Source organism: Oikopleura dioica, chromosome 1 (assembly GCF_907165135.1).
Source record: "Oikopleura dioica chromosome 1, OKI2018_I68_1.0, whole genome shotgun sequence".
Classification (NCBI taxonomy): Eukaryota; Metazoa; Chordata; class Appendicularia; order Copelata; family Oikopleuridae; genus Oikopleura; species Oikopleura dioica.
In genome coordinates, this window is record NC_137291.1 from 8626295 (window position 1) to 8649285 (window position 22991).

At 41.4% G+C, this 22991-nt stretch overlaps 6 protein-coding genes across 10 annotated transcripts; 3 read left to right on the top strand and 3 right to left on the bottom strand.

Moving 5' to 3' along the window:
• Positions 1-14: 14 nt before the first annotated feature.
• LOC145704560 (uncharacterized) lies at positions 15-2054 on the bottom strand. Its single transcript, XM_081782016.1, has 5 exons — positions 1488-2054; positions 1356-1421; positions 1029-1219; positions 856-983; positions 15-810 (listed from the first exon to the last, which is right to left on the bottom strand). Exons 1-5 carry the CDS (start codon positions 1964-1966, stop codon positions 244-246), a joined length of 1431 nt encoding a protein of 476 aa, XP_081638142.1. The 5' UTR covers positions 1967-2054; the 3' UTR covers positions 15-243.
• A 146-nt stretch (positions 2055-2200) lies between these two features.
• LOC145695601 (uncharacterized) lies at positions 2201-4813 on the top strand. 4 transcript variants are annotated; one of them, XM_081772590.1, is made up of 7 exons: positions 2201-2300; positions 2809-2953; positions 3002-3280; positions 3325-3897; positions 4298-4529; positions 4575-4596; positions 4641-4813. In XM_081772590.1, the coding sequence occupies exons 2-6, from the start codon at positions 2827-2829 to the stop codon at positions 4582-4584; spliced, it is 1221 nt and encodes a 406-aa protein (XP_081628716.1). In that variant the 5' UTR covers positions 2201-2300; positions 2809-2826; the 3' UTR covers positions 4585-4596; positions 4641-4813. The 4 variants fall into 4 exon arrangements, with proteins under 4 accessions (XP_081628716.1, XP_081628713.1, XP_081628715.1 ...); XM_081772587.1 differs by having other exon boundaries at positions 4298-4596; XM_081772589.1 differs by having other exon boundaries at positions 4575-4813.
• Positions 4764-5153, top strand: LOC145695603 (uncharacterized). The gene is made up of 2 exons (XM_081772593.1): positions 4764-4917; positions 4959-5153. The coding sequence occupies exons 1-2, from the start codon at positions 4863-4865 to the stop codon at positions 5078-5080; spliced, it is 177 nt and encodes a 58-aa protein (XP_081628719.1). The 5' UTR covers positions 4764-4862; the 3' UTR covers positions 5081-5153.
• Positions 5154-5174: 21 nt separating this feature from the next.
• LOC145695602 (uncharacterized) lies at positions 5175-6918 on the top strand. The gene is made up of 5 exons (XM_081772592.1): positions 5175-5359; positions 6091-6307; positions 6355-6564; positions 6609-6716; positions 6759-6918. Exons 2-5 carry the CDS (start codon positions 6146-6148, stop codon positions 6789-6791), a joined length of 513 nt encoding a protein of 170 aa, XP_081628718.1. The 5' UTR covers positions 5175-5359; positions 6091-6145; the 3' UTR covers positions 6792-6918.
• A 28-nt stretch (positions 6919-6946) lies between these two features.
• On the bottom strand, positions 6947-14596 carry LOC145695604 (serine/threonine-protein kinase pim-3-like). Of its 2 annotated transcripts, XM_081772594.1 has the most exons (5): positions 14402-14596; positions 9826-9924; positions 8811-9134; positions 7892-8100; positions 6947-7637 (listed from the first exon to the last, which is right to left on the bottom strand). In XM_081772594.1, the coding sequence occupies exons 1-5, from the start codon at positions 14412-14414 to the stop codon at positions 7302-7304; spliced, it is 981 nt and encodes a 326-aa protein (XP_081628720.1). In that variant the 5' UTR covers positions 14415-14596; the 3' UTR covers positions 6947-7301. The 2 variants fall into 2 exon arrangements, with proteins under 2 accessions (XP_081628720.1, XP_081628721.1); XM_081772595.1 differs by lacking the exon at positions 9826-9924 and having other exon boundaries at positions 14402-14593.
• A 5457-nt stretch (positions 14597-20053) lies between these two features.
• On the bottom strand, positions 20054-22690 carry LOC145701484 (uncharacterized). The gene is made up of 8 exons (XM_081778706.1): positions 22684-22690; positions 21995-22443; positions 21876-21950; positions 21755-21802; positions 21517-21654; positions 20977-21092; positions 20479-20581; positions 20054-20435 (listed from the first exon to the last, which is right to left on the bottom strand). Exons 1-8 carry the CDS (start codon positions 22688-22690, stop codon positions 20349-20351), a joined length of 1023 nt encoding a protein of 340 aa, XP_081634832.1. The 3' UTR covers positions 20054-20348.
• Between the last annotated feature and the right edge of the window lie 301 nt (positions 22691-22991).

Consider the following 22991-nt stretch of genomic DNA (forward strand, 5'->3'; position numbering starts at 1 on the left):
GTGTACTAGTAGAATTGGGATAGAGTATTCAGTCATGTATTGTATGAATTAATTGTGATGAAAAATTGCAGGGGATTTTTGATAGGAACAACTGTATTTAGCTATAAGCAAAGTACAGCGTTTTCACTGTTTCGTCAGAGGCAAAAGTATTGCAAATGGGGCAGGATTCTTTCTTCTGGAACCAGCTGTTGATGCACAGGGCTCCGAAGACATGCCCGCAGGGGAGAGCGACCGGATCATGATTCATGGCCGTGTCAGAACAAATGACACATTCAGGGAGCATGCCCGGCTTGGCAGGAGTGAGGTTCTTGATTTTGATCTTTTCGGGCTTTTTGGGCTTTCGGGTGTTTTCAAAATTGCTCGAAAAAGAAGCAAAGAATCAAAAAAGAAAACACTTTCCTTTGGCGGTTTTGTTTTCTGATGATTTTCGAGTTTCTTTTTGAGTTGTTTTATCTCGAATTCCATATTGGTGATCGTTTTCTCCGACTTGCTCAAGTCTTTCGTCATTTTTGAATTGGCAAATTTTACGTCATCCATTTTCGATTTCAAGCTTTTGAGTTCTTTGGAGTGTTGCTTTTGATTTGACTCCATTGATTCGATTTTGTTCTTCTTCTCGTTGATCAGGTTTGTTTTTTCTTTCATCAGGCTCTGCAATTTTGTATTTTCAGTTTTGAGTATTGCTCGTTCGATTTCCAGCGATCCGAGTTTCTTTCGCATGCATTCGCACTCCTCTGCGTAGATATTTTCTACGTCGACGGAGACTTTGAGGTTTTCAATTTCTTCGTTTTTCTTTTCCAACTGCTTCTCCATCTTAAAAAGTAATCGAAAATGAGCGTCAAGGAAGCAGAAACTTACGAAGCTCATTTGACTCTTGAGCTCTCGCTGAATTCGATCTTGTTTTCGTTGATAGGTTTTCATGAGAGTACTTCTGTAGCATTCCGTATCGTAGTATCGCAAGAATACTTCCTCTGGCGTTTCGTATTCTGAAGCTGATCCCTTAAAACTCGAACGCGAAAAGACACCCTTACCGTTTTTAACTTCGTTTGGATAATAAACCAAAAAGTTCCAGTTTCGTTTCAGCGATTTCCAAGTGAAAAATTTCAGTATTCGAAAGTGCGTGAAAACGAAGTGAACAACAAGCCCTGTGAAAAGAATCCTCCACGAGCCGAAGTACCAGCTGATCAGGATTAGCAAGCAGAGGATATCTAACGAAACAGCGCTAGAAAATCATCGTTTGAAAAATATTATAAAAAGAAAGATTTCAGAGGTAAAAAATGGAACCGCGCGTCACGCGACCTTTTCTTTGCTCCAGCTCAAAGCTGCGAGCATCTTCTCAAGTCAATTGAGAAACTTACAGTAAGTAGTTTTTGAAGAGCTTCAATGTTCCAAGAGTAAGCGGCATTTCTGATATTTGTCGTTCTCTGCAAAAAGGATGAAAATGAGATTCGTTGAGATTTCATAGAAGTGTGAGTTTTCAACCCTTTTTCCTTTCAAGAGCCGCGTTGAAATCCATTTGGAACTGTTTGTGCTTGTGTTGTTCCATCGCCTCTCTTTGAAGCCTTCGAATTTCGTGGCTTTCCAGATCTTCGTCAAAAAGCATGTTGTAAATTCTTTCAAGTGCTGTTCCGGGTCCTCCGTGTTTTCTGTAGAACTCCTTGTTGAGGCACTCGCTGGGAATGTACTCCAAATCCGACGATTCGGAATCATCTTTCAATCTGGTTAAATTTTGCTCGTGTTTCTGACATTCGAGACAGTAGCAATTTAGAATTTTCCGGGGCAAAGTGTACGGGTAGACGTTCCAGTAATACTTGGCCAAAATAATGGAGAATTTTACGATTAATTGGCCAATGGCGTAGAGAAACGCTGGAATTGCTGTAAAATCGAATTCGTATTCTATCTCTTTTTCTTTCTTTTTGACGTCTTTCGCTTTATTTATGGGCATTTTTTTCTTTGGCCAAAGTCGCATTACAATTGGAAATCCGCGGGCTCTTGTTTGCTCGAATAAAATTTGACCCAATGGGGCAATTTCAAGTCGTTTTTACGATTTCATTCTGATTGCATCTGACTGACCGTGACCGACAAAAAGCAATAAAAGAAAATCGACGATGATATTAGTAATAAAAAGACGAATGGAAGATCTTGAGATCTCTAGAAAAAGAACTCTTTTCAAAGATTGAAAATTAAATTCTAGAATTAAAATTTAACCTATCCTGGTGGTCTTAGATCCCGTTTCTTCGGCATTCTCCCTTTTCTTTTAACCAATTTCTTGAGAATATCGCGGAAAAGGAGCGACGAAAAAGGTTCGTACACGGGAGAATCTACGAGCGGCGCTGATTGGTCGCCCGAGAAAGCGAGTAACCAACGATTGCTCGAGACATTATCAGAATTCTTCACGAATTAATTTTGCCTCTCCCTAAAGATCAGGCTCTATCGCGATGTTCTGTTTTATAAGCAGGTGCAGAGAAGGAAATATCATCATTTGAGAGACAGCGGAAACTATTTATATTTTTAGAGAACTAATAAAAAAGAAGGGTCAGGAATACACTCTGAAATCGTTATCGAAAATCGTCAAAATAAACAATGAAAGCACATAAAGTCGAGAAGCCACTTGCGGCTCCGAGAAAAAAAATGAAGCGCGTCTATTTCATCTCCAGCTCGAAGCCGCGAGCGGCTTTTCGGGTTTATTCAATTTACCTTTTACTACTTCTTTTTTTCAAATTTTCTTGCCTTATTCAAATATTGTTTATCAATTATTCCTGTTTTCTTTTCCATATTTTTTCACCCAAATTTAAAAGTCCGAATTTTCAGAACTCGGAACGGGAAAGAATGTCAGATGGCGGTAGCGACGAAGAGTGGGAAGTTGAAGCTCTCCTTGACCACAGAAATGTCGACGAGGATGGCAATAAACTGGAAGAAACTGAGTACAGAATTCGCTGGGTCGGATTTCCTCCAGGTAAATAACACAAAGAAAAATATCAGATATTTTCGTCATTCTACTTAGACGATGACACCTGGGAGCCGCGAAAAAACCTGGAATCCAGTTTGCACCTGATCGACGAGTATGAAAAGAAGATAAAACGGCGAGCCCAGCGGCGAAAAGAAAAACGCCAACGAAGAGCAAAACTCTACAATTACGCAAAAGACGATCTTCCTGGAATGCCGGTGTTGAATTTGGACATGGATCTTGACGAGCGGCCTCTTCAGTTGCCCCGAGACTTTGATGAAAACAAGTGGGAGCTCGCTGAGCCATTTATGTGCCCTTTCTGTGGGAAACTAACCAGTAAGAGTAGTTCGAGAATCGCTAGAATTAATTTGAAAAAATAGGTTCTCACGAAGGCTTGCGAATTCACCAGCAAAAATGCCGACCATTGAAAAAAGTCGTCGAGGAACTGAAAAAGATGCGGCCATCTCGACAGCCAGTAGACGACTCTTCTAACGACGAGGAAGAAGCACCAGAAATGGACGAGCTCGCTTCGCCACAGAAAAAGACCGGTCGCGCGGCGCCAGGAAGCGATGAAGAAATGGAGGCGCAGGAGTTTATCGCGAAAGAAATGGGCATGAACGTCATGCGGGTTGAGGAAGAAAAGAGCGAGGGTCAGCAGATGCCATCCATGTCAGAGCTGGAAGATCAGGAGATGTCTGTCGATCAAGCGAACATGACTGACGATGAGAAGGCAGCAGAAGAGGAGAACAAAGGGCAGAAGCCGCCAGTTGGTGACGAAAAAGCGATTGAAACGCCCGCTGGAGAAGAATCAGAAGGTGATAAGATTGAGGAGGAATTGATGCCGAAGCCAACTGAGGATGAGATCGCGGAAACCACTGTCGGAAGCTCTGCTGATGAAGAGTACAAACAATTTCTTCACTCGCCTCCGAAAGCCTGCTCGACTCAGCTTGAAGGTAATTAATCAAACTTGATAAATTATAACTTGATTTAACGAAAAAGATGACTCCCGCCCATGTCAGACCGGCCAACAGCTTTCTGGTCAAAAACGCCCTTGGAGTGGCTAGTTTGACTGAAGTCTAAAAAAGGTCAAAAAAGGACATTTATTATCTCTCGTTTATCTACACAATCTGCACCATTTCCGTACAACCAAACCCTTCAAGTTTCATCAAAAAAGTTTTAACGCTCCAAAAAATACTGCTTCAAACTGAATTCGAAATTGTTTTTGTTCAACAGCCCAAATTGACTGTTTCCCCGAAGGGTAAATGTCTGAAAGAAAAACTTACCACATCTTTGTATAACCTGCCCTTATTACCCAAGGCCTCACACATCTCCGGACTTATCTTTCTCTTTTAGATGGCGCTTCTGGAGTTGGAATATCCATTCAAATTGCTGCAACTGAAGAAGAAGGCTTTCCCCCTGAAGCAGAGCCAACATCGCGGGTGCGACCAGAGAGCCCCCCAGCGAGTGAGGTGATCGATGAAGGAAACGATGTCTACGAGGAGGTAGTCGAAACAACAGAACCAGAAGAGCCTCCAGCTGAAGAAGCGCCCGTCACTGTCATCGCCCAGCCAATGGGCCAGCTATTGTATTATATCGTTCCAGTGAACATTCTCAAACGTTCTTAAATTAGCGACTTCTGACGAGAGCAAAGCGTAAGGAGAGCCTCTAGTAGATCCCCTCAAACTATATCGTATAGTTCACCACCTGCCTAGCCGAAACTTTCAACTGCCCATCTCAAGAATCGCCATCAACATGTATATAAAGAACTGTTTCGTTAAATAATTGCACCTGTGGCCTATCTTTTATTTTAACTGCCATCACCGAGTGACAGAAATTGAAACAACCATTGAAACAAAAACTACAGTTATCTTATCAAACAAAGTTGGTGTCGATTGTTTGCTTTTAGACTTTTTTCGACATGGGACACGAAAACATCTGGTTCGCACACAAGGGCAAAAACACCAAAGGCCGAGGTATGATAACTCCCAAGAGGTGGTTGTTAAAAGTGCTCTAGGTTTCCGACAGTGCCGAATCACCGGTTGCCGATCCGGTCTCATCCGAAAGTACGGCCTCAACGTCTCTCGACGAGCTTTCCGAGAAATCGCGCCAATGGTTGGCTTCCAGAAGCTTGATTAAATAAAACCTTCCTCCCTGATGATTGACTGTTCTTCAAGCTCGCTTGTTAAATAAATTCTCATCAGATGAAAAAGTTCCCTTTGATTATTGCATCAAAAACGATATCCATGAAGAGTGTAGTTAAGAAAGTCGACATGCCAAAGTTTAAATCTCGTGAAATCCTTTCGAGCGATTCTGACTCATCAGACGATGATGTTCCATCGGAAAAACCAAAGGTCGTCGCCAAGCCTCCCAAAGCGGAAAAGCTTAAAAAGGAAAAGAAGAAGGAGAGAGGGCGAGGTGTGTGTGGAAATTCCTAATTGACAGTCTTTAATTCAGGGCTGGATAATTTGAAATCAACTCAAATCTCAACACCCCAAAACGGCCCAATTGACCAATCAGGATGGCCAAATTCCCGAAATATGGGTGTTGAGATTTGAGTTGATTTCAAATTATCCAGCCCCTGGGCTCGGCAACCTGAGTACAGGGTCAGGCTCAGGGTCAGGGTTCGAAAATTTTTTCTCGAAATTTACTCAGGAACTCAGGTCAGGGTTTTTCACTCAGTCAGGTTCTCAGGCAAACAGGTCAGGCCTGTTCAGACTCAGGTACTCAGGTCAGACTCAGGGGCCTGACTCAGGGTAAAACACAGGGTTTTTTCGACCAAGTTCACACTTAAAAATTTCATTTTGCCCAGATAACTTTCAACCTGACAGTCCTGCAATCAGAAAATCGCCCTAATGATTGAAAATCAGTGTAATTGGACCCCCTGACGTTGCAAATTGAGCCTTTTTAGTACTTTTTTACAGTAACTCAGGCCCTGTGTAAGCAACTCAGGCCTGTCTTTTAACTCAGGTCAGGGTCAGGCTCAGGGTTTTTTTTCTCGAGTCTCGATTTTACTCAGGCACACTGTACTGTACTCAGTACTCAGGGGCCTGACTCAGGGCTTTTCTCAGGTCAGGTTGCCGAGCCCAGTCCAGCCCTGCTTTAATTCCAGTGAAGACATTTGACCAGATGCTAACTAAATTCTTCAGAAGCTGAAAGACCAAAGAAGGAAAAGCGGAAGATCGAGAAACGTCCGATCTCCCCATGTCTGAACCGGACTCTCCTCCGAGGAAGAAAGAAAAAGCTAGACCGGAAAAGAAGAAACCCACGGCGAAGGGTGGCGACGAACCCGATGGAGGAGGCGTTGACTTGTCGCACATGACTCTCATTGGCCCGAAACGATACATAGGCCCGATGGAATTCAAGGTAAACGATGAAGGTTTTGGCGAAAACTGAACATTGTTTATTAAAAGGGCAAGCACTACTTGAACATCAGGGAGTACTACGAAGACTCGACGGGAATGAAGCCAACAAAGAAAGGCGTCGCTTTGAATCAAGGCGAGTGGCGAAAACTGAAAGAGTCATTCTACGACGTCGATGAAAAAATCCTCATCGCCGAGGCGGAAGACTACAATCCACTCGAGATAAGCGACAAGAAACAAATCCGTGTTACCAAATTCAAGGTTCGTTTATTATATTAAACGTTCAGAAGGAGTAAAATTTATAGGGAAAATTCCTTCTCATTGACATCCGGGAGTTCTACAATAAAGATGGCGAGAAGAAGCCCGGAAAGAAGGGAATCGCTCTGAAACCTGACCAGTACAACAAGATCAAGGTGGAATATCGCCATCAACATTGATTACTTATTATTTTTCAGGACATGCAAGAAGAAATTGACGGCTGGTTCTGATTACAAAGTTCAATCTCCTGCAAGGATAAAATTAGAGACAATTTTTATCAACTGCCAAACGGTGCTCCGTAAATAACCATTTCTGCAAGAAGTTCGCGTAATTTAAAAATAAAGCCATAGATGGTCCATCGAAGAGAAATACATGATTGTGCATGTTTATGAAGAACTGTACAATTTATTTTTTGTCTGCTGTTGGAAGAAGGGGCATTATTTACATGTTTGTGTGTACAGAAAACAAAGAAGAAATAGAAAGTCGGATTGTTCGCGTGATAAAGGTTTGTCATTTTTTTAGAAAGTCATTTTTTGTAGGTAGGAAGAATTGTAAAGGAAAAGAGTTTGCTTGTGTAGCTTAGAATGCTTTACGCGGGTGTTGTTTATAAAATAGGTTTTTGTTTTGAAGAAGCTTCGGCTTGGCGTTGTTTGGCTCACCAGATGAGAGATTTGCGGCACTTGAGATTTGTTTCATATTCATTCATGTTCGCCATATAATTATATGCTGCGCGCGTGGTCTCAGCTCTTGAAGAAGCTTAGCTTGTCGAGATTTTCGAGAGTGACGCGCTTTGACTCTTCAGGCTCGAGCATCGCGTTGATGGCTTCCAAGGCATCGTAGGAAAGGTGTTTCTCATATTTGGTCGCGCGTTTGGCCTCGCGGATGTCTTCTTTTTCGAAGGGGATGGCACCGGTGAGGAGGATGTAGAGCAAGCAGCCGAGCTGCCAGACGCACAATGGTCCGGGAGCGTATCGGCCGTGGCGGTACCACTCGGGTGGGTAGTATTCGGCAGTGCCGCAGAAGGAGTTGTACTCTTCGCGTACCTCGCAAGCGCAGCCAAAGTCGATCAGGAGTGCCTGAATTCGATTTTTAGATGAAGGTCCGCGACAAAAATCGAAATCGCGTGATTCCCCCTTGATGACATAACCCTAATGTTTTCAACTCTCAATCCCGTGCTGGACTACTGATCGAGGAATAAGGCCAATTAGACAATTTTATGATTTGTTTCTCCCGAAAAAGACAGCGAGCGAGTCCTAATTGCGCACTGTGGTCTGTCTCATCTTTGAAAAATATTTTCAACAATTATATCAAAGTTTTCCGCTTTGCTTACCTCGCCCGTCTTGAGATCGACCAAGACGTTTTCATCCTTGATGTCGCGGTGAAGAATGCCGACCTTGAGACAGTGCCTGGCTGCCGCAAGAATTTGCAAAGTGACGACTCGTGCAAATTTTTCAGGAAAGATTTGGTACTTTTGCGAGGCTTCGAAAAGATCAATCATCTGGCGGTGGCGTTCCATCACCATGATATAAGAGTCGGTTCCTTAAAAAAATTGTTAAAAACAGGAATTTCATGGATTGATCACGTCTTTGGGAATTTTTGGGCGAACTTTACCCCCTTGAGTCAGATGGATTACAACTGATTTCCAAAAATAGAAACGAGGCTAAACTTGGTCTGGCTATATTCTTGGCCCGGCCATTATCGCCCCTTCCAAAAATGTTTACCGAACTAAATCCATCACCCACATGACATGGAAGCGTGTGTGTGATTTCAACGGGTTAGAATTTAAGACACTTGGCATTAATTATCATTTATCCCCTTTGATATTCCTGCCTGAGCTGGATCCTTTGGCGAGCAGCCAGACCAAGCCGCTCTTAGGGAAAGAGTGCTTCGACAAATAGCATCGACAGTCAGAGCGAAGAATACTCTGAGCATGATGCCTGGCCGGGCGCCAGAAATCGCAGCTTTTACTATTGATTAAACTAAGCCGAAATAAATGCGCCGTCAATCACGAAAAAAAGGAAAAAGTTGACCTCGTTTTTGCGAACACGTTCCAACAGATGCGTGCACATCAAGTCACGTGGCCACATTATCGTCCCCGCGGATGACGCCACTGCCCCGTGGCTGTCTCCCGGATTCGATCACTTGTAAAATTTAAGCCACTTTCGAATTAGATGTTATTTGACTACTTGAGGGGCCCTTCATTCCGTTACCGTTTTTACGCTAGAATTTTGTCATCTAAAAACTCTTACCTTCGATCCACTCGTGTGGTCTGACGATTGACTTGGCAGCTTTTTCTTTGGCGGAAGCAGTGAAGTGATAAACGAACTCGGCGGGGCATGGTTGCCCGTGGATAAGGTAGAAGTTGCGAACGGATTTCTTGGCAATTTGCTTGATAACTAACTGGGAGTCATTGGTGCGTCGCTTCGACTCGTAGATAATTCCATTCTGCGTGTTGGAAATGACCCTGGTGACTTCGAAGGCGCCGAAAATGTCAAAGTCGTACTGGACGACTGACGAAGACTTTTGCGGGCTGACGCAGACATCCATCTTGTCCGATGGGCTCATCTCCAAGGCTGAAGGAATAATTTAGGAAAGAAAGATTGAATGGAAACACATGAAAGGGAATAATTCGTCAAAAAATGTATAGCTAGCGGAAGTTGGATTTTTATGATGGGGATGTCTTGCGACGGGAAATGCGGCTAATACCTTTCATCTCTTTATTCCTTACTGTAGTCTCAAAACAGTAAAATATTTTTTAAGAAGATTAACTAAAGTAGGTTAATCTCGTGGGAATGAAAAAAGTCTCTACCTTATTTGTGTTCTATTCAAAACCGGAAATAAAGTCCTCTTACATCGACGGTCCTCGTTTCTTCTCGGGCAAATAAAAAACTCGAAATATTAGTTGTATCGAGCAACGAAGACAAACGGAAGCGCTGTCAGTTGGGGCATTTACTGCCGTAAGGGAATAAAGTGAGAATAGTGAGCCCAAAAGAGGAAAATATCGCGTGCCGCCCGGAGGCGAGTAAGTGAGGCCTCCCGCGTCGAGTCGGGCACTCGCCAGAGTAAACACGCCTCGAGCTGCCTGTCCATTTCATGGAGTCTTGTCTTTCCTACGAAGCAAAGGGGAAAACAATTGTGTCCTCGAAAATATTATGATTGATTAGTATCTAACGGATTAGGAGTACCGAGAGTAGGCCGAAGCGTAAAACCGGCAAATTATAATTGTGGGATAAGTCTCTGCGCAACAGATGCACCTGCACGCACCTGTTATGTTTTCTCCTAAGCGGGCGATTTGGCCTGTTGACTTGGTGACTACACAATTTTGAATTCCGAAGTCGTTTACGACCGATCCATTTCGGTGAACTAAACATTTTTCATCGTCGAAAATCAAGCCGGCTGCTTATTAAAATTAAAACACCATTCTGTTTTCTTGGCCTCGGCTCTCCAGCCCAGCGGGGTGCAATTCTGAACCTTCTTTTGTGCGACTCGCACAATCAACTCGCCGTCAATTATTTCCACTAAAACCCTCCCCATCTGTAAACAAGGGGGATCGATTTCTTCGGAGGCAAAAAAAAAATTTAAAGGCCAATTAAATATTAAATGCTCATCAATCTGAGACGGAGGAAGTTGCGCTCCTTCCTCCAGGCGAATTTACTAGGGGCAAATTTGGGATGCAGTTCCGGGTTGAACCGGGCGGTAAAAGAATTGTTTTTCATTTGGAAACTACTTTTCAGAAGATAGGCACTTGACACGATCCAAGCCCGCCTGGGAACTTAACACTCGTGAATCTCAAGGACGCTTTGGATTCATCTTCAAGGAAAAATCCGTAAATGCTTGTCCTAATTTAACTATCGATAGATTCTGGGCGTGAATTTGAGCACGTCGTGGCTCAAATACTGTAATGACGCGTTGTCGGGAAAAATACATACTGTTACATAATCTTTCTTCTAAAGAATATTTCGTTTACCTTGGTCTGTCTGTTTCTCAAGAAGTTGGAAGTAAAGGGAGCTCTAGAACGATCGGGTGGAATGGTGAGATTCGGTGCTGCCTATTTTCTTCAATTTTTCAAAAAGTTTAATTTGCCTCAGCGATTCTGACGTTGGCGGCAGTCCAAGAGTGGCCACACGAGTCTCCGCATCTCAAAGCGCTCGCGTCGCTCAGTCCCAAACCTCCGTCAAAATCGCGCCTGTCGATCATTGTCGGTAGCGTGTAATAATCCCCCCTCGCACTGTACGATGCCCTGGCGTACAGTCATTTTACAGTTTCTCGCCGCGCATAATAAAGCTCGGCAAGCGATCAGATCTGCATGCCGGATGCATTTATTGGGCTTCGGACCGAAACTCCACGCGCCGTAAAATCGATGAAATTTACAAAAATTTTTCGGGAAAGGAGCCTTTTTACGCCTCATAAAATTGATCTATTTTTTCTACCCGGTGTCTAGGTTCCTCATAAACAAACCGGAAGTGCCCGTTTCAGTGTCCCAGAATGGCTAAATTTCATCCCTCGTAATAATTTCCTCTATGATATCAATAAGCCCTTTACGATCCGTTTTTCACAATTTTCTCACCTCTGAATCCAAGCGGTCTGAAGAGCCGCTAATTGAAGCAGTTTTGAATTAAAAAATAAGAATCTCAAAAACTCGGGAAAATGGGAAACAAAAACTTCAGACGGATTTTTTCCTCCTCGAGCCAGTCAAGTGTATCCGAGGTGAGAGAGAGAGAGAGTACTACGCGAGGAGGGGAGCCCGGGGAAGCTTTGGCGAATCGTTGGCCCCTCCCCGAGTACCGCTCTGTGGTTCGATCGGAAAGGACCCCGAATTTACCCTCGCAAGCTGATCCAGACTTTATAGCGCATCTTGAGCGTAATAAATTTTCAAGTCTAAATCTGTCCGGATAGAATTACAAGCGAGCTTAAAAAAGGTTAAATACTTTCAAATATTTAACCGTTTTACGGAGAAACATGAGCGGAGCCGGTTAAATTATTAGGGTTGTGTTAGACCGTGCGGCCGTCGATTATCTAGCACGATTTCGACTACTGCTAGTACTAGTAGTTGTACCGGAACATATTCGCCGCGAAACATGACCGGAGAATCACGTTTGCGAACGTCTACTTTTTGATATCGCCTATAAAAGCTTCACCGATTCTGAATCATTAATTGAAATACTAATTTATAAATCAGAGGGCACGTTTATTCGCCTAAAGTTCATCCCTCGCCTGCGTGAAGGTTATAAGTGACATTCAACCCAGTTGCATAACATGAAATCAGAACCAATAGATCCTCCGCGGTCATTCCCGGCCGGCTCATCCCCTCAAGAAGATTGAACTTTTTCGAAAACGACCAGAATGGGGCTTCATTCGGAAGCGAGCTTAAAGTTCATCTTCGATGTCTGGGGCAGGTTTCTTGGCAGAAACTGGAGACGCATTCTGGTGGTGGTGGAAAAGTTCAACTCGGTGGCTTTGGGATGCGCGAAAATGTCGTAAGGGTATCGCTTTTTCCGGGATTTACCAAATTTGAGAGCATCGAAAGACAGATTCTCCTCGATCAGACAAATGCAGAAAGCTTCCAAAAATGGGAGCTTTGAACTTTGGATTAAAGGAAAAACATTCGACGAATGAGAACGCGCCAAGGCTCCCTTTCCCGCAATGTTTGCATCTAATCCGATTGTCTGGCGACCAGTTTAGCTACGCTGTTGCATTTCTGACCTTTATCTTTTTCAATTTTCACAAATTGAAAGAAAAATTTCGATTAAACATATGCTGCCCAGTATCTTATAAAGTTTTAACAAGTCGGAAATTCAGAGGGGAGCAATTTTTCACAAGCTTGAGGATCGATAATCGATGTCGACAAAATACATCGACAAAATACATCGACGCCGAGGCAAATATCAAACAGGATTACTTTTTCGTTTATGACTCGATAATTGAATTTTCAAGTATTTAATGCCCTTGCGCGGCGCCGCTCAAATTTTTAGACCCCTGGCCTTGGTCTAAAAAATTGTTTCCTTCAACTCCAAAGAAATAAATCTGACACCCGGCGACGCACTGGTAGTCATCTCAGTGCGTTGAGGAACGCTTATGTAAATGAAGTACGAGCATCGATTTGGGATGAGGGTCGTCTTCGGGGTCATTTTATTTCACGATTTCGTGGAAACGCCTTTTTACGGTCGTTGAAACAGTCGCTATTTGCGCATGATTTGGTCATCGTCTAACAATTCACATCCGAGAGAACTTGACCGCCAATCTCGGTCGAGTTCTATCAGACAAGAAAGGGAATTAACCTACGATCGTACGTGAGCTTCAGTGCTCGACCTCGACCTTTGTAGAAAGTTTATTTTTCGAACTTGGCATGACTTCTTGCTTAACTGAGCAAAACTGGCATGTTTTATTCAAAGGAGAAAGTTTCGACGTCATCATAAAAATCAAATAAAGGGGAGATGGAAATTCGAAGCCATAAATGACGCCCATTCTCAATGACGTTTCAAACTTCTACGAAAAGATTAATTCCAGATTCTTAAACTAAAATTACAGCTTTCTATTTTGAGGATCTCGTGTCGCGAAGACTTTTTGTCTTGCAGACAGCAGGAAAGGGCGGTGCAAAGGTGCAAATTGCGAGGATGCAATTTTGGCAAAGGCGATTTGAATTTTTTCTATGGCGGAATTGTTCGCCGAAGAACATCTGTCTGGCCATCGCCCTTTTCTTTGCGAGTGTAACATCGCAGAGGCCATAAAATCACGAGCGCGGGGCTCTGTCGCGCAAATGGACACGGTCGAATAAAAGCTGGGTAAAAAAGGGAGGAGACGACGAAGAAGCAGACAGGCTGGACTCGCAGACGAATGCCAATTAGGTTAGATGGACCCGAGTCGTCTTACAATGTACACAAATTTAGCGACACTGACATAAACAGACATGTGCGAAAAAATATTTAGGCCGGCTTGGGAGACATCGATTTTCTGAAAATTCGAAAGTAGAAAAAGATCAATTTATTTTTGAAATACTGCATCGTCTCCGATAATTAAAATGTTGTTTTTGTTCTGCTGGGCAAATATTTATTGAAAACATGAAAATATCCGTCTCCTTCATCAAAATATCCACGCCCGGGGGTTGTTACGTCTGCTCAGACTTTAGACGCGTATAAAAAGGGCTGTCGAACAGATGTCTATAAACAAATTTTTCCATTAAATTATCAACTTTTATTTAAAAAAAAATCTTGATTCAGGGTTTAATAAGGGTGTTTCTTTGTAAAGGAACATATATTTATTCTAATTTCAACCCTCTTTTCCTCAATGAAATCTAGGCTGATTTCCCTGTCTTTTCCTTGATCTTATAATAATCCCTTTCTATAGCGACGTGTTTTAATTCAGAAAATGCTGATTTATGCAGCTGGTGGAAGTGATGACGCGAAGAAAGGGCTGAATTGAGCTCGGAGAATTTCTTCTCTTTTCTATCGATTTATTCTAGCGCTAACCCACCCATTTCATTGATAGGATCAAATTTAGACAGTGGGATGCGAAATGCTGCGCTTTTTTTTCGTAAATTCCACCTTCGAGTGCGAAGCGCCAGGCCCAGTGGGCCAATGACATAACGCTTAGGCGCGCTGGACCGCCCGGTTAACCAGCGCGGATCGTCAATCTGACGCTGTGGCTCAATTAGAAAGGTCAGTTTAGGGGAGAGTCCTTTTAAATCGACACTGTTCCTTGTCGAAAGTTCAAATGAATCCTCAATTCTTCATTAACAATTTTCATGCTTTCTTATTATTAAAAAAATCGTCCATTAAAAAGATCCATAGAAAACCCAACTTCCGGTTTAGAAAAAAATCGCTTTTTTCTTGCGAATATTTACCTGTCTCGGGCATAATGCCGGTTGGTTTCGTTTTTCTTACTAGTTGCGTTTTCCGGAAGTCGATATTTTCTCCGATATTTTCTGCTGGATCTCTTTTTTTTTATTGTTTTATTTTATGTAAAAAAGATTAATAAAAAATTATCTCCGCGTTTTTTTTTGTTGTTGTCGCTATTTATAATAAAGTTGTGTGCTTTCGCGGAGTGAAATTTCAGATAATGGTATTTTAATAATCTGAGTGGCAATTTTGCATTTTTGAGGAAAACGGGCTCTCGGCTGCCGCGCGGCTAAGCTCCCGAGCGCCCGAAAAAATGGCTAACCCAAAAATGGGAAACGGACAACAACTTCATCAAATTGTTGTCCTCCTTACCGTCACATGCGTTCATTTTTATCAAGAAGCTACTATAAGAAGACACTAATACATATATGTGTCTCGAATATATTTGTCAGAGGCTCTGACTCAGAGCTCGATTTAGCGACATAAATTCAAAATAAAGCTCCAAATTTTAGCAATTTAAATCATTCTCGGCTATAGAATACATTCTCGTGCATAATTATTAACAACTAACGAACAAGTCGACCAATTGCATCAAAAAAGACGCCAGTAGCTTCCATTCTATAGACTATAGTCACCAAAAGGAGATTCTTCATCCCTTCCTTTTTCAATTCAAGTAATAAATAAATTTATACACGTCTCCAGGTCGCCCTTATTCCATGACAAGTAGCTTATCACGTGAGCTTAAATTTCAAATTTACATCCTGAAAAGAGGTCTTGCAAGTTCACCCTTCTGAGGTTTTCAGTAAAAAAACTCACTAAAGTATGATCACGACGGTCTAAAATGCTACATTCCAGGGTTCCGCTCTTGGTGCTTTTACTGTGTCGCAAATTCTACAAATTCTCTCTTCGAGTGTCCAAAATGAGCCTTATAAAAAGAGTAACTAACTCACGTGGTTTTAAATCCCAATGAAAACCGAATAAAAATTTTTTTTTTGAGTAAAAATTAAGATTAAAAAATATACCTATTTTAGAATACACTAGAAAAAGATGATAAGAAAACTATGCTTTCATCATTTCAGAATCAATAGTTTTATCCTTATTTCTAAATTAAATGGACACTAACATGAGAAGCATAAGAATGAAGTTCAATCTCATTTCTCTTTTCAGACTTGGGAAAATCGCGTCATCAAGGGAAAGGGCGATTACTGTCAAACATTATGCAAGTAAACTGAGCATTCTGTTTTATTTATTCATAAAATGGGAAAATGATGTTTGCAGGAAATCTCACGGTTTTGAACAAATAACATTTGATTAAGTGCGAACGATAAAGTCGAGATGCTTCCGACACGTTAAAACTGGCCCATTATAAGCAATCAGGAGGGCTAATTAGAGAGCAAGTTAAAAGCTTTCTTTACATATTATTTCCTTACTTGTTTCGCTCTCGTCAGAGCTGCGTAAGCCGAGAACCGTACCAAGCCAAAACGGATTGAAATTCTTGTTAAACTCAGACAATCTACTGCAAGACAAGCTAATCCCTTAAAATCGAGCCGTTACCGCGAAAAACAGTAGTAAGCCATGGAACTCACATTTCTCCAACTCTACTCTCGATCACGTGGTCGTTTCTTCTTCTTCGGCTTCCGACGAAGATCACTCGATTTTCCGGGTTCAGGGTGGATTGGACCTCCCGCCGCGCCGATTTTCCCCAAAGTCCTTCAACGAATAAACAAACAGAAACAACCCAAAATCGGTCAATTCTATGTTGTTCGTGTGTTATGTATACCATGTCCGACAAAATGCGATCATTATCGCCAAAGGGGTCCATTTCAAAAGCGCGTCCAACTGATCCTGGGGGTAGATAGAAACACAAGAGCGGCGAGAGGGGAATCACGTGGGAATCCTCTCGGCGGCTAAAGGGGCTCTTTATTAGGGCCAGGAGATTTGGGCCAAGGTAATAAAACCAAACTCTTTTCCCAAAAATCATCATCAAGGCAGTGATCGATGCTCTACTAAATAATGAGTTCTAGCGCGGATAACAGTAACTCATTTCAAAAATCATGACCCCCCGGAAAAATCCGCTTCGAATATGAAGATCAAAATCAGAATCTTCTTTTTTTGTATTTTTTGAATAACGATCATTGTTTCCAAATGACCTCTTGTGGAAATTAGGTGCACATGATATTAGCACTAAGTGTCATCTGAATATCAAACCGAATATGGCTGATACGCCGATATCACGTAAGTGTGACGTCCCGGTGGAATAGAGTTGCACCCTTTTCTTTTCTCCTGTGACCTGCTAGGCGTCAAGTTCAAAGATCACCAGTGGGCGAAATCAATTTCAGAAGAATTCAGATCCCGGATGTATGATAATTTTCGTTACGAAGAAGAATGAAATATGTCCGGGAGACTTTCGCGGATTCTCGAACATTTGCGCAAAATTATTTTCCGCTTTTCTTACGTAAGAGTCAGTTGACTCTATTCTATACAAGCATCAAGTTCAGCTTATGCAATCTTAATTTATATTGAGCAGTTTATTTGCCGGCATGTTTAGATTAATTATACTAATCATGTCTTCTATCTTGCAAGTACTTTTTTATGTAAGACACTTTGTTCTTGATCCTTATATCTTTTGAAATTGCTTATTGCCAATATCAATTACCAGTTGAATGAAATACTATCTATTTTAGACTGAAATCGATTTGGTAGGACCCTCCAATTTCGATATAATCTCGCTGTTCAATAGATCATGACAAGATGCCTGAGCCACGAGCTGGCTGGAACATTTCTACTTGACATTTTCCACGCGATTGAGTCAGATTTAATGAGCCACTACAGTTTGAGACATTAGGACGGGCATTAGATCTCGCGTAGACGGGTATTTAATACCCTTTTTGGCTGGATATAGAGCTGTTTCTGGCTCTTCTTTGCGTAGAGCGATGCTAGTCAGGTTTTGTGTTCGACTTGGAAAATAAACAGACTACGATGGATTAGACAGCTAGTCGTCTGCGGGGTCTGAGGGGTCTGCACAATGCATCTGAGCGGGCAGGGCAGAAAGAAACTCACCCGACACAGCAGCCCACGGAAACAACTCGCGCACTCGGCTGACCCGGAGTTCTGGGTGCATCTAAGAGTGCTATTGATGCTCAAAAGACGATTGTCTGTCTAATTCGCTTGTCCTCAAAAATATTGTTGATAAATATTTTTCAATGCGCAGTAATCCGCATACGTACTGTCAAGGAAAATGATAAGCGTCGGAAAAGTAAGACGTAAATAATAAACATCATATTGTGAGACGTATTGGCCCACTTCTCTTTAGAAAACTGGCAAATCACAATAACAGTTGTTCGCTTGCGAGACTAACGTACCCATGTCGAATTGAAATGATAACCGCTTATCATCTCGGCGACAATGAACGGTAATTTATCATTACGCAAGGTTACGGCCAGGAAAGCTGACTGATGATAACCTCGTCTAGGCTCTTTTTATCCCCACCCATAAACATAGATAGGGAAGTCTTTTCTGAGGACATTACACCCGTTAAAGGAAATTGGTGCTTATCGCTAGTAAACAAGCTGTTCGACTAAAGACAAGGTGATAAACGCGATATTGGCTTCTCCTTGAACATCGTTGACTTTCCTGAAAAGTTTTGGGTTTAGTGAACACCTTTTGAAGTTCATTGGTTGAACCTGCGTTTGTATATATTAATACTTGGAGCTTGCAACTTGCAAGCCCGAAATCTCCACAGATAGATTGGGTTGAAAGAATCAATTATTGAAGATAAAAGTGCCTCGTTTATCGGCCTAATGTGAAGTTGGAGGGTAGACGCATTCAAAACGGCATTCTTTGCGTCGAGAGAGAATGAGCGCCGCACTTGGAACTTCCACTGCAATCAACTGTAGCGTCGCCGAGACACATTCTTGAATTCAACCGCAGAACGACAAGTTGCCCCCTGTCATGCTGCGATAAGACTTTTAAAAATTCGCTGTAGGATTTCGAACTGGCTGTTCTGCCTTAACCTTAGTAAGGTGGACTAAGATAGACTTCCTCAAATCCTGCGTAAAAAAATTATCTTTTTGTTATTTACTGATAAGGAATTACGACACTGATATTCCAAGGTGGTACTGTTCACGAGAAATGCCCCAAAAGAACGCGATAACTAGCTTACCGGTGCGAGTTTTAGGAACGAACAGAGAAAATCTGTGTTCGATCAACGCAGATTACGCTAGTGGCAATAATAACTTACCCCCAGCTACTCTGGATCATCGTCAAAACAACTTACTACTACTTGATCGTATTTTATAATTATATCGACTGGATTTTCTTGTTATGGGAATATTTAGACAATTTGAATAAATGCTGACGCGATAGGTTCAGGAAACATTGAATAAATATTTTTAAGAAATTGATGCGCCGCTCCAAGAAATAACATAAAAAGTTCAGCGGGCTGCGACCAAAATTCAGGCTCCTTCAGGGCGTTTTTTAAATACGTACTAGTCTAATTACGATTTAATTATTTTAGGTTAATTGGCTCCTTAGAAAAAGGGAGTCTGATTGTAGATAATAATAAAGGGCGGAAAACAAAAGACCGTGTCGTTATAATTTATTTCCAACGTTTTTACGGATTTGGTATTGTTTTGAAACAAACTTTTTTGAATAAAACAGCCACGATCTCTTAAATTACCCAACGCATTCGTCTAAGAGACACCTTCTTTAGGTCACTTTAATTCCTGCTTAAATTTCCTGGCGGTTTGATGACGCGGGAACGCCTTTTGATACCTACCTCTACTCCATTTTCGTCCTTTCCAACATCGTCTGATCGGCAAACTGTCTACGCGCCAAATACTAAAATTAGGAGGAAAGAGGGACGACTCTGCAAAAAGCTGAGAATTTCGTTATTTCAAACTATTCTTTCCAATATCGTTAATTTCTTGCCTCCGCCTTGAAAATACACGTTGCCGATTGATCTGATTGTAAAAGATTGTCACGGAAAATTTACCGCTGAAATAAAATTACTCAGTTCGAGAAGAACTCTGGCCCAATTCATGTTAGAAATTTGCCCTTTAGAAAAACGTTCCGACTTGATAATAATCTGTTAGATTAGACAAGCCACAAGCTCACCCCGATTCCTCCCAAAATCTCAAAAAGCCACAGTCTGGATTGTTGAATATTTTTCGGTCGGATGAAAATTTTTAAAGTTCTAAGCTGGTAGATTTAGGCGTGTTTCGGTTGTTCTAACATCTATATTTTCATTCACGGCCTTTGTACTGAATTTCGCACGTTTTTCCTAAGCACCATTATAAGTGCTTTCAAACAAAAGATACACGTGCGCAACAGAATGCCACTAAACCAGGATTAGATTGTCGAGGAATTGCTCGAAAACAAATGATCTTTCGAAGATAAAAACATCAAGATAAAAAAGTAATTGTATCAAATGAGTTTGAATAATATTGAGGCTCATTGATGTTCCGTCTAATTGCTTTCTGCTCAAGACAAGTCAACTGTAACTACTTGTAGTCGGTTCTTTTGGAATTGATGATCATGTGATTTTTATTAAAAAATATTAAAGATACTGTGAAAAAATGAAATGAACCGATGAAAATCATGCTTTTTTGGTGTTTTCGCTGATTGCATTTTACTCTTACAAGATTCTTGTAACAAGAAATGACGATGCGAATTAGTAATTATTATTACAAAATTTATTTTGTTCTACATTGCCATAGCGGACTGTTGGAACAAAATGTTTTCAACGAAAATACTAGCCTCTTTCATTTTTATGAAAAACTTTATTAGATCAGCAACATGAGGAATTGTCAACTGTAACTGTAAGAATGTGAAAAAAATGGTGAATTATCTGTTATTTACACTGTAGATTTTACAGGCGTGGAAAACTTGGATTTAAGTGGCAGAAGACGATAGCCTATCGATAGGACAAAAGTGAACTAGTTTAGACATGTTTTAGTCAAGATAGAGGACATTTTCGGAGATCCGTGATATCAATCCGCGATTGAGCTTTGTGTCAATTCCTTTTTCTTCCATCCAAGTCTGAAAAAACTAAGTATTTTTGAAATTCAGCGACGCAACTTACAAGTAAGATCTTTTCAGCCTTCGTTGACGGAGTTTTTTTATCCTCGAACAGAATAACAATCGTTTTGTTTTTAGCACTTTCAAGTGCGCGTTCATCTGTTATTCTATCCCGGGTTTTTAGATAAATAGGAAATACTAATTAGACCGCATTTACTAAGTACACCATGCTTGGTAACAGCGAGTATTTGACGCGTAGACTACATGGATCTATTGATAAGGGAGAAGGGAGGACAGATCGTTCCTGAGTTGTACAAAATACATCGTCATTTAAAGACACGAAAAATAAATCGCCGTGACAAAATGCGGCTCTGATGACATTTCACTCCCGAAATTAGACGGCTGAAATCGGAGACTGTAATGATCTGCCTCGTCATTAAGCCTTTTCATCCCCTTTTCCGGAAGACAGTTAGGTTTGCTATACGCAATAGGCTAGCGATTAAGTCGAAAGTCATCCCTTCTTTTAGAAAATTAGCGATTATTAAAGAGATAAACCCTTTGCCCATAAAATGCAAGCGCGGCATCAGATGGCATCTCTTCGAAATGTTCAATAATCGCTCCTTTGTCTTCGTGGAAGCTTCGCTCAAGCTCATCCATCAACGAATTCCTTGATCGTACCTGAATGAAACCCTTTGATAACAATTTGAAACATCTTGAGTTTACCGTTAGCACTTTTTTCAGGATCAAAGTTTCAAAAGCATATGTGCTATCAAAGTTAAAAGGTACAATTGACCGTAAAATTACCTTAATCGCCAGTCATTACAGGCGTGTAAAAGCGATAACTTGATTCTACAGTCACGTGCTTACCCTACACTTTTCTCATTATCCTGCACGCTCTAAATTTATAGGCGTAACATTACCAAAACTAACATGTTAGATTTCGAAGCCAAGATTTTCCTCACTGAAAATTATAATTTCGATGCCGCCTTAGGAAGGTAATGTAACGTATACTATACGGTAAACTACTACGGTAGATTTTAGGAATCAAATTCTAGCCCCCTGTTTTTTCTTTGAGAAAAAGTTAGAGAGGCTGAATTCTTACCTTGTGAGATTGAATTGACTTAACATCCTGACCCCTGGCTAATCGGCCAAGGTCATTTGCGAATTCGAGATTTTGTGGCGTCAGCGCTGGTGTCATCAGCAGAAAAACAAGCGGCCGCTCTGGCGGGTTGACGATCCTCTAGGAACGTGTAAACAAGGAGCAGAGCAACTTGTGATAATATAAGTGGCAAATTTAGAGCAACGTTTATCTTAATAAGCTGGCTGAGTATTAAACAAACCTGTCTGTTGACAACAGCGAAGATAAGATTCTGGTCACGTTGTGAGAGCTTTTTGCAGGTTTATTTCTGCTTTCGCAAATTAGGGTGTATTTTTGAGCTTTCAAAAAATAAGAACCGAATCCTGGTAGTCCTGCGTGAACGTATTTCGGCGGAAATTGAATCGCTCAAGCTCCAGTTCTCGGGTGTTGTCTACTTCCTTATCGATGAAATTAAATGAATTTCAAGTTAAAGTCAACTTACGAAAAATGCTTTCTTAGCGGGCAAGGCAGTGAAAAACGCGACAATTGCGATGAAAATGCAGAGAATCGATGGATCCAAAAGCTTCTTCAGTAGTCCAGTCAAAGATTTTCCATCTTCCTTGCTTTTTGAGATGATTTGGCTTTCTGTAGCGATTGTGGCATCGTTTTCTGATGATGGTGATTCGTATTCGGATGATGGTGGCTCCACACTGCTTGAGGAATATGGTTCATCAGTAGTTCCGTCGTTGATTGACTGATCCCCAGATGGCCCCGGAATTTCGCGAAGAGGTGAGAGTTGTTTCCCTATGGGGGATGAACAAGAATTCTTTTTGGCATTTGGCGTTCGAAGATTTTTCTTGGTGGGGCTTTTCTCAGGTGATGATTCATCGGAAGTTCTTTGCTTCTTTTTCCCATTTTTCTCCCAGTTTTCTAAAATAGAAGAATCTGTTACTTACTTGATGTAGGTCAGAAAATTTCGAGAAAAGAAAATTATCTTGTAACATTCACATGGGAGCAACAGAGTTTATACCAGTACTCAGAATGCAAGAGCTCGTGATATTTAATTCCGCAAGATCTCGAGAATTCAGACAATTAGAGGCCTTACGGATCCGCTTTATTGCTAGAAAACGGAAATTTAACGTGCATTTTAGAAGCATGTCTATATTCTAGCTTTCTTATCGCTAAGCCCACTTGTCATTTATCTGCGGCGCAGAAACAAGTTTTGAAATCGCGGGCTGCAAACTGTCTTATATCGACTATAATCAGCAACTAGTCCCACGTACTTTGGTTGGCAATTTTCGCAAAAATTGCGAATGGTTATCATAAGCCGAGATAGAAACAGAATATCCGTAGAAAGGTGGCTTAAAATTGCTGAGATCGTTTGAATGAGCTGGTCGGTGCCAATTTAAGGTTTAGGCTGACCGCAATATGTCACTAGATTAATTCATAGAGACCCTTACTATACCTAATATGAGCCCTGTGGATCAACAAATTATTCC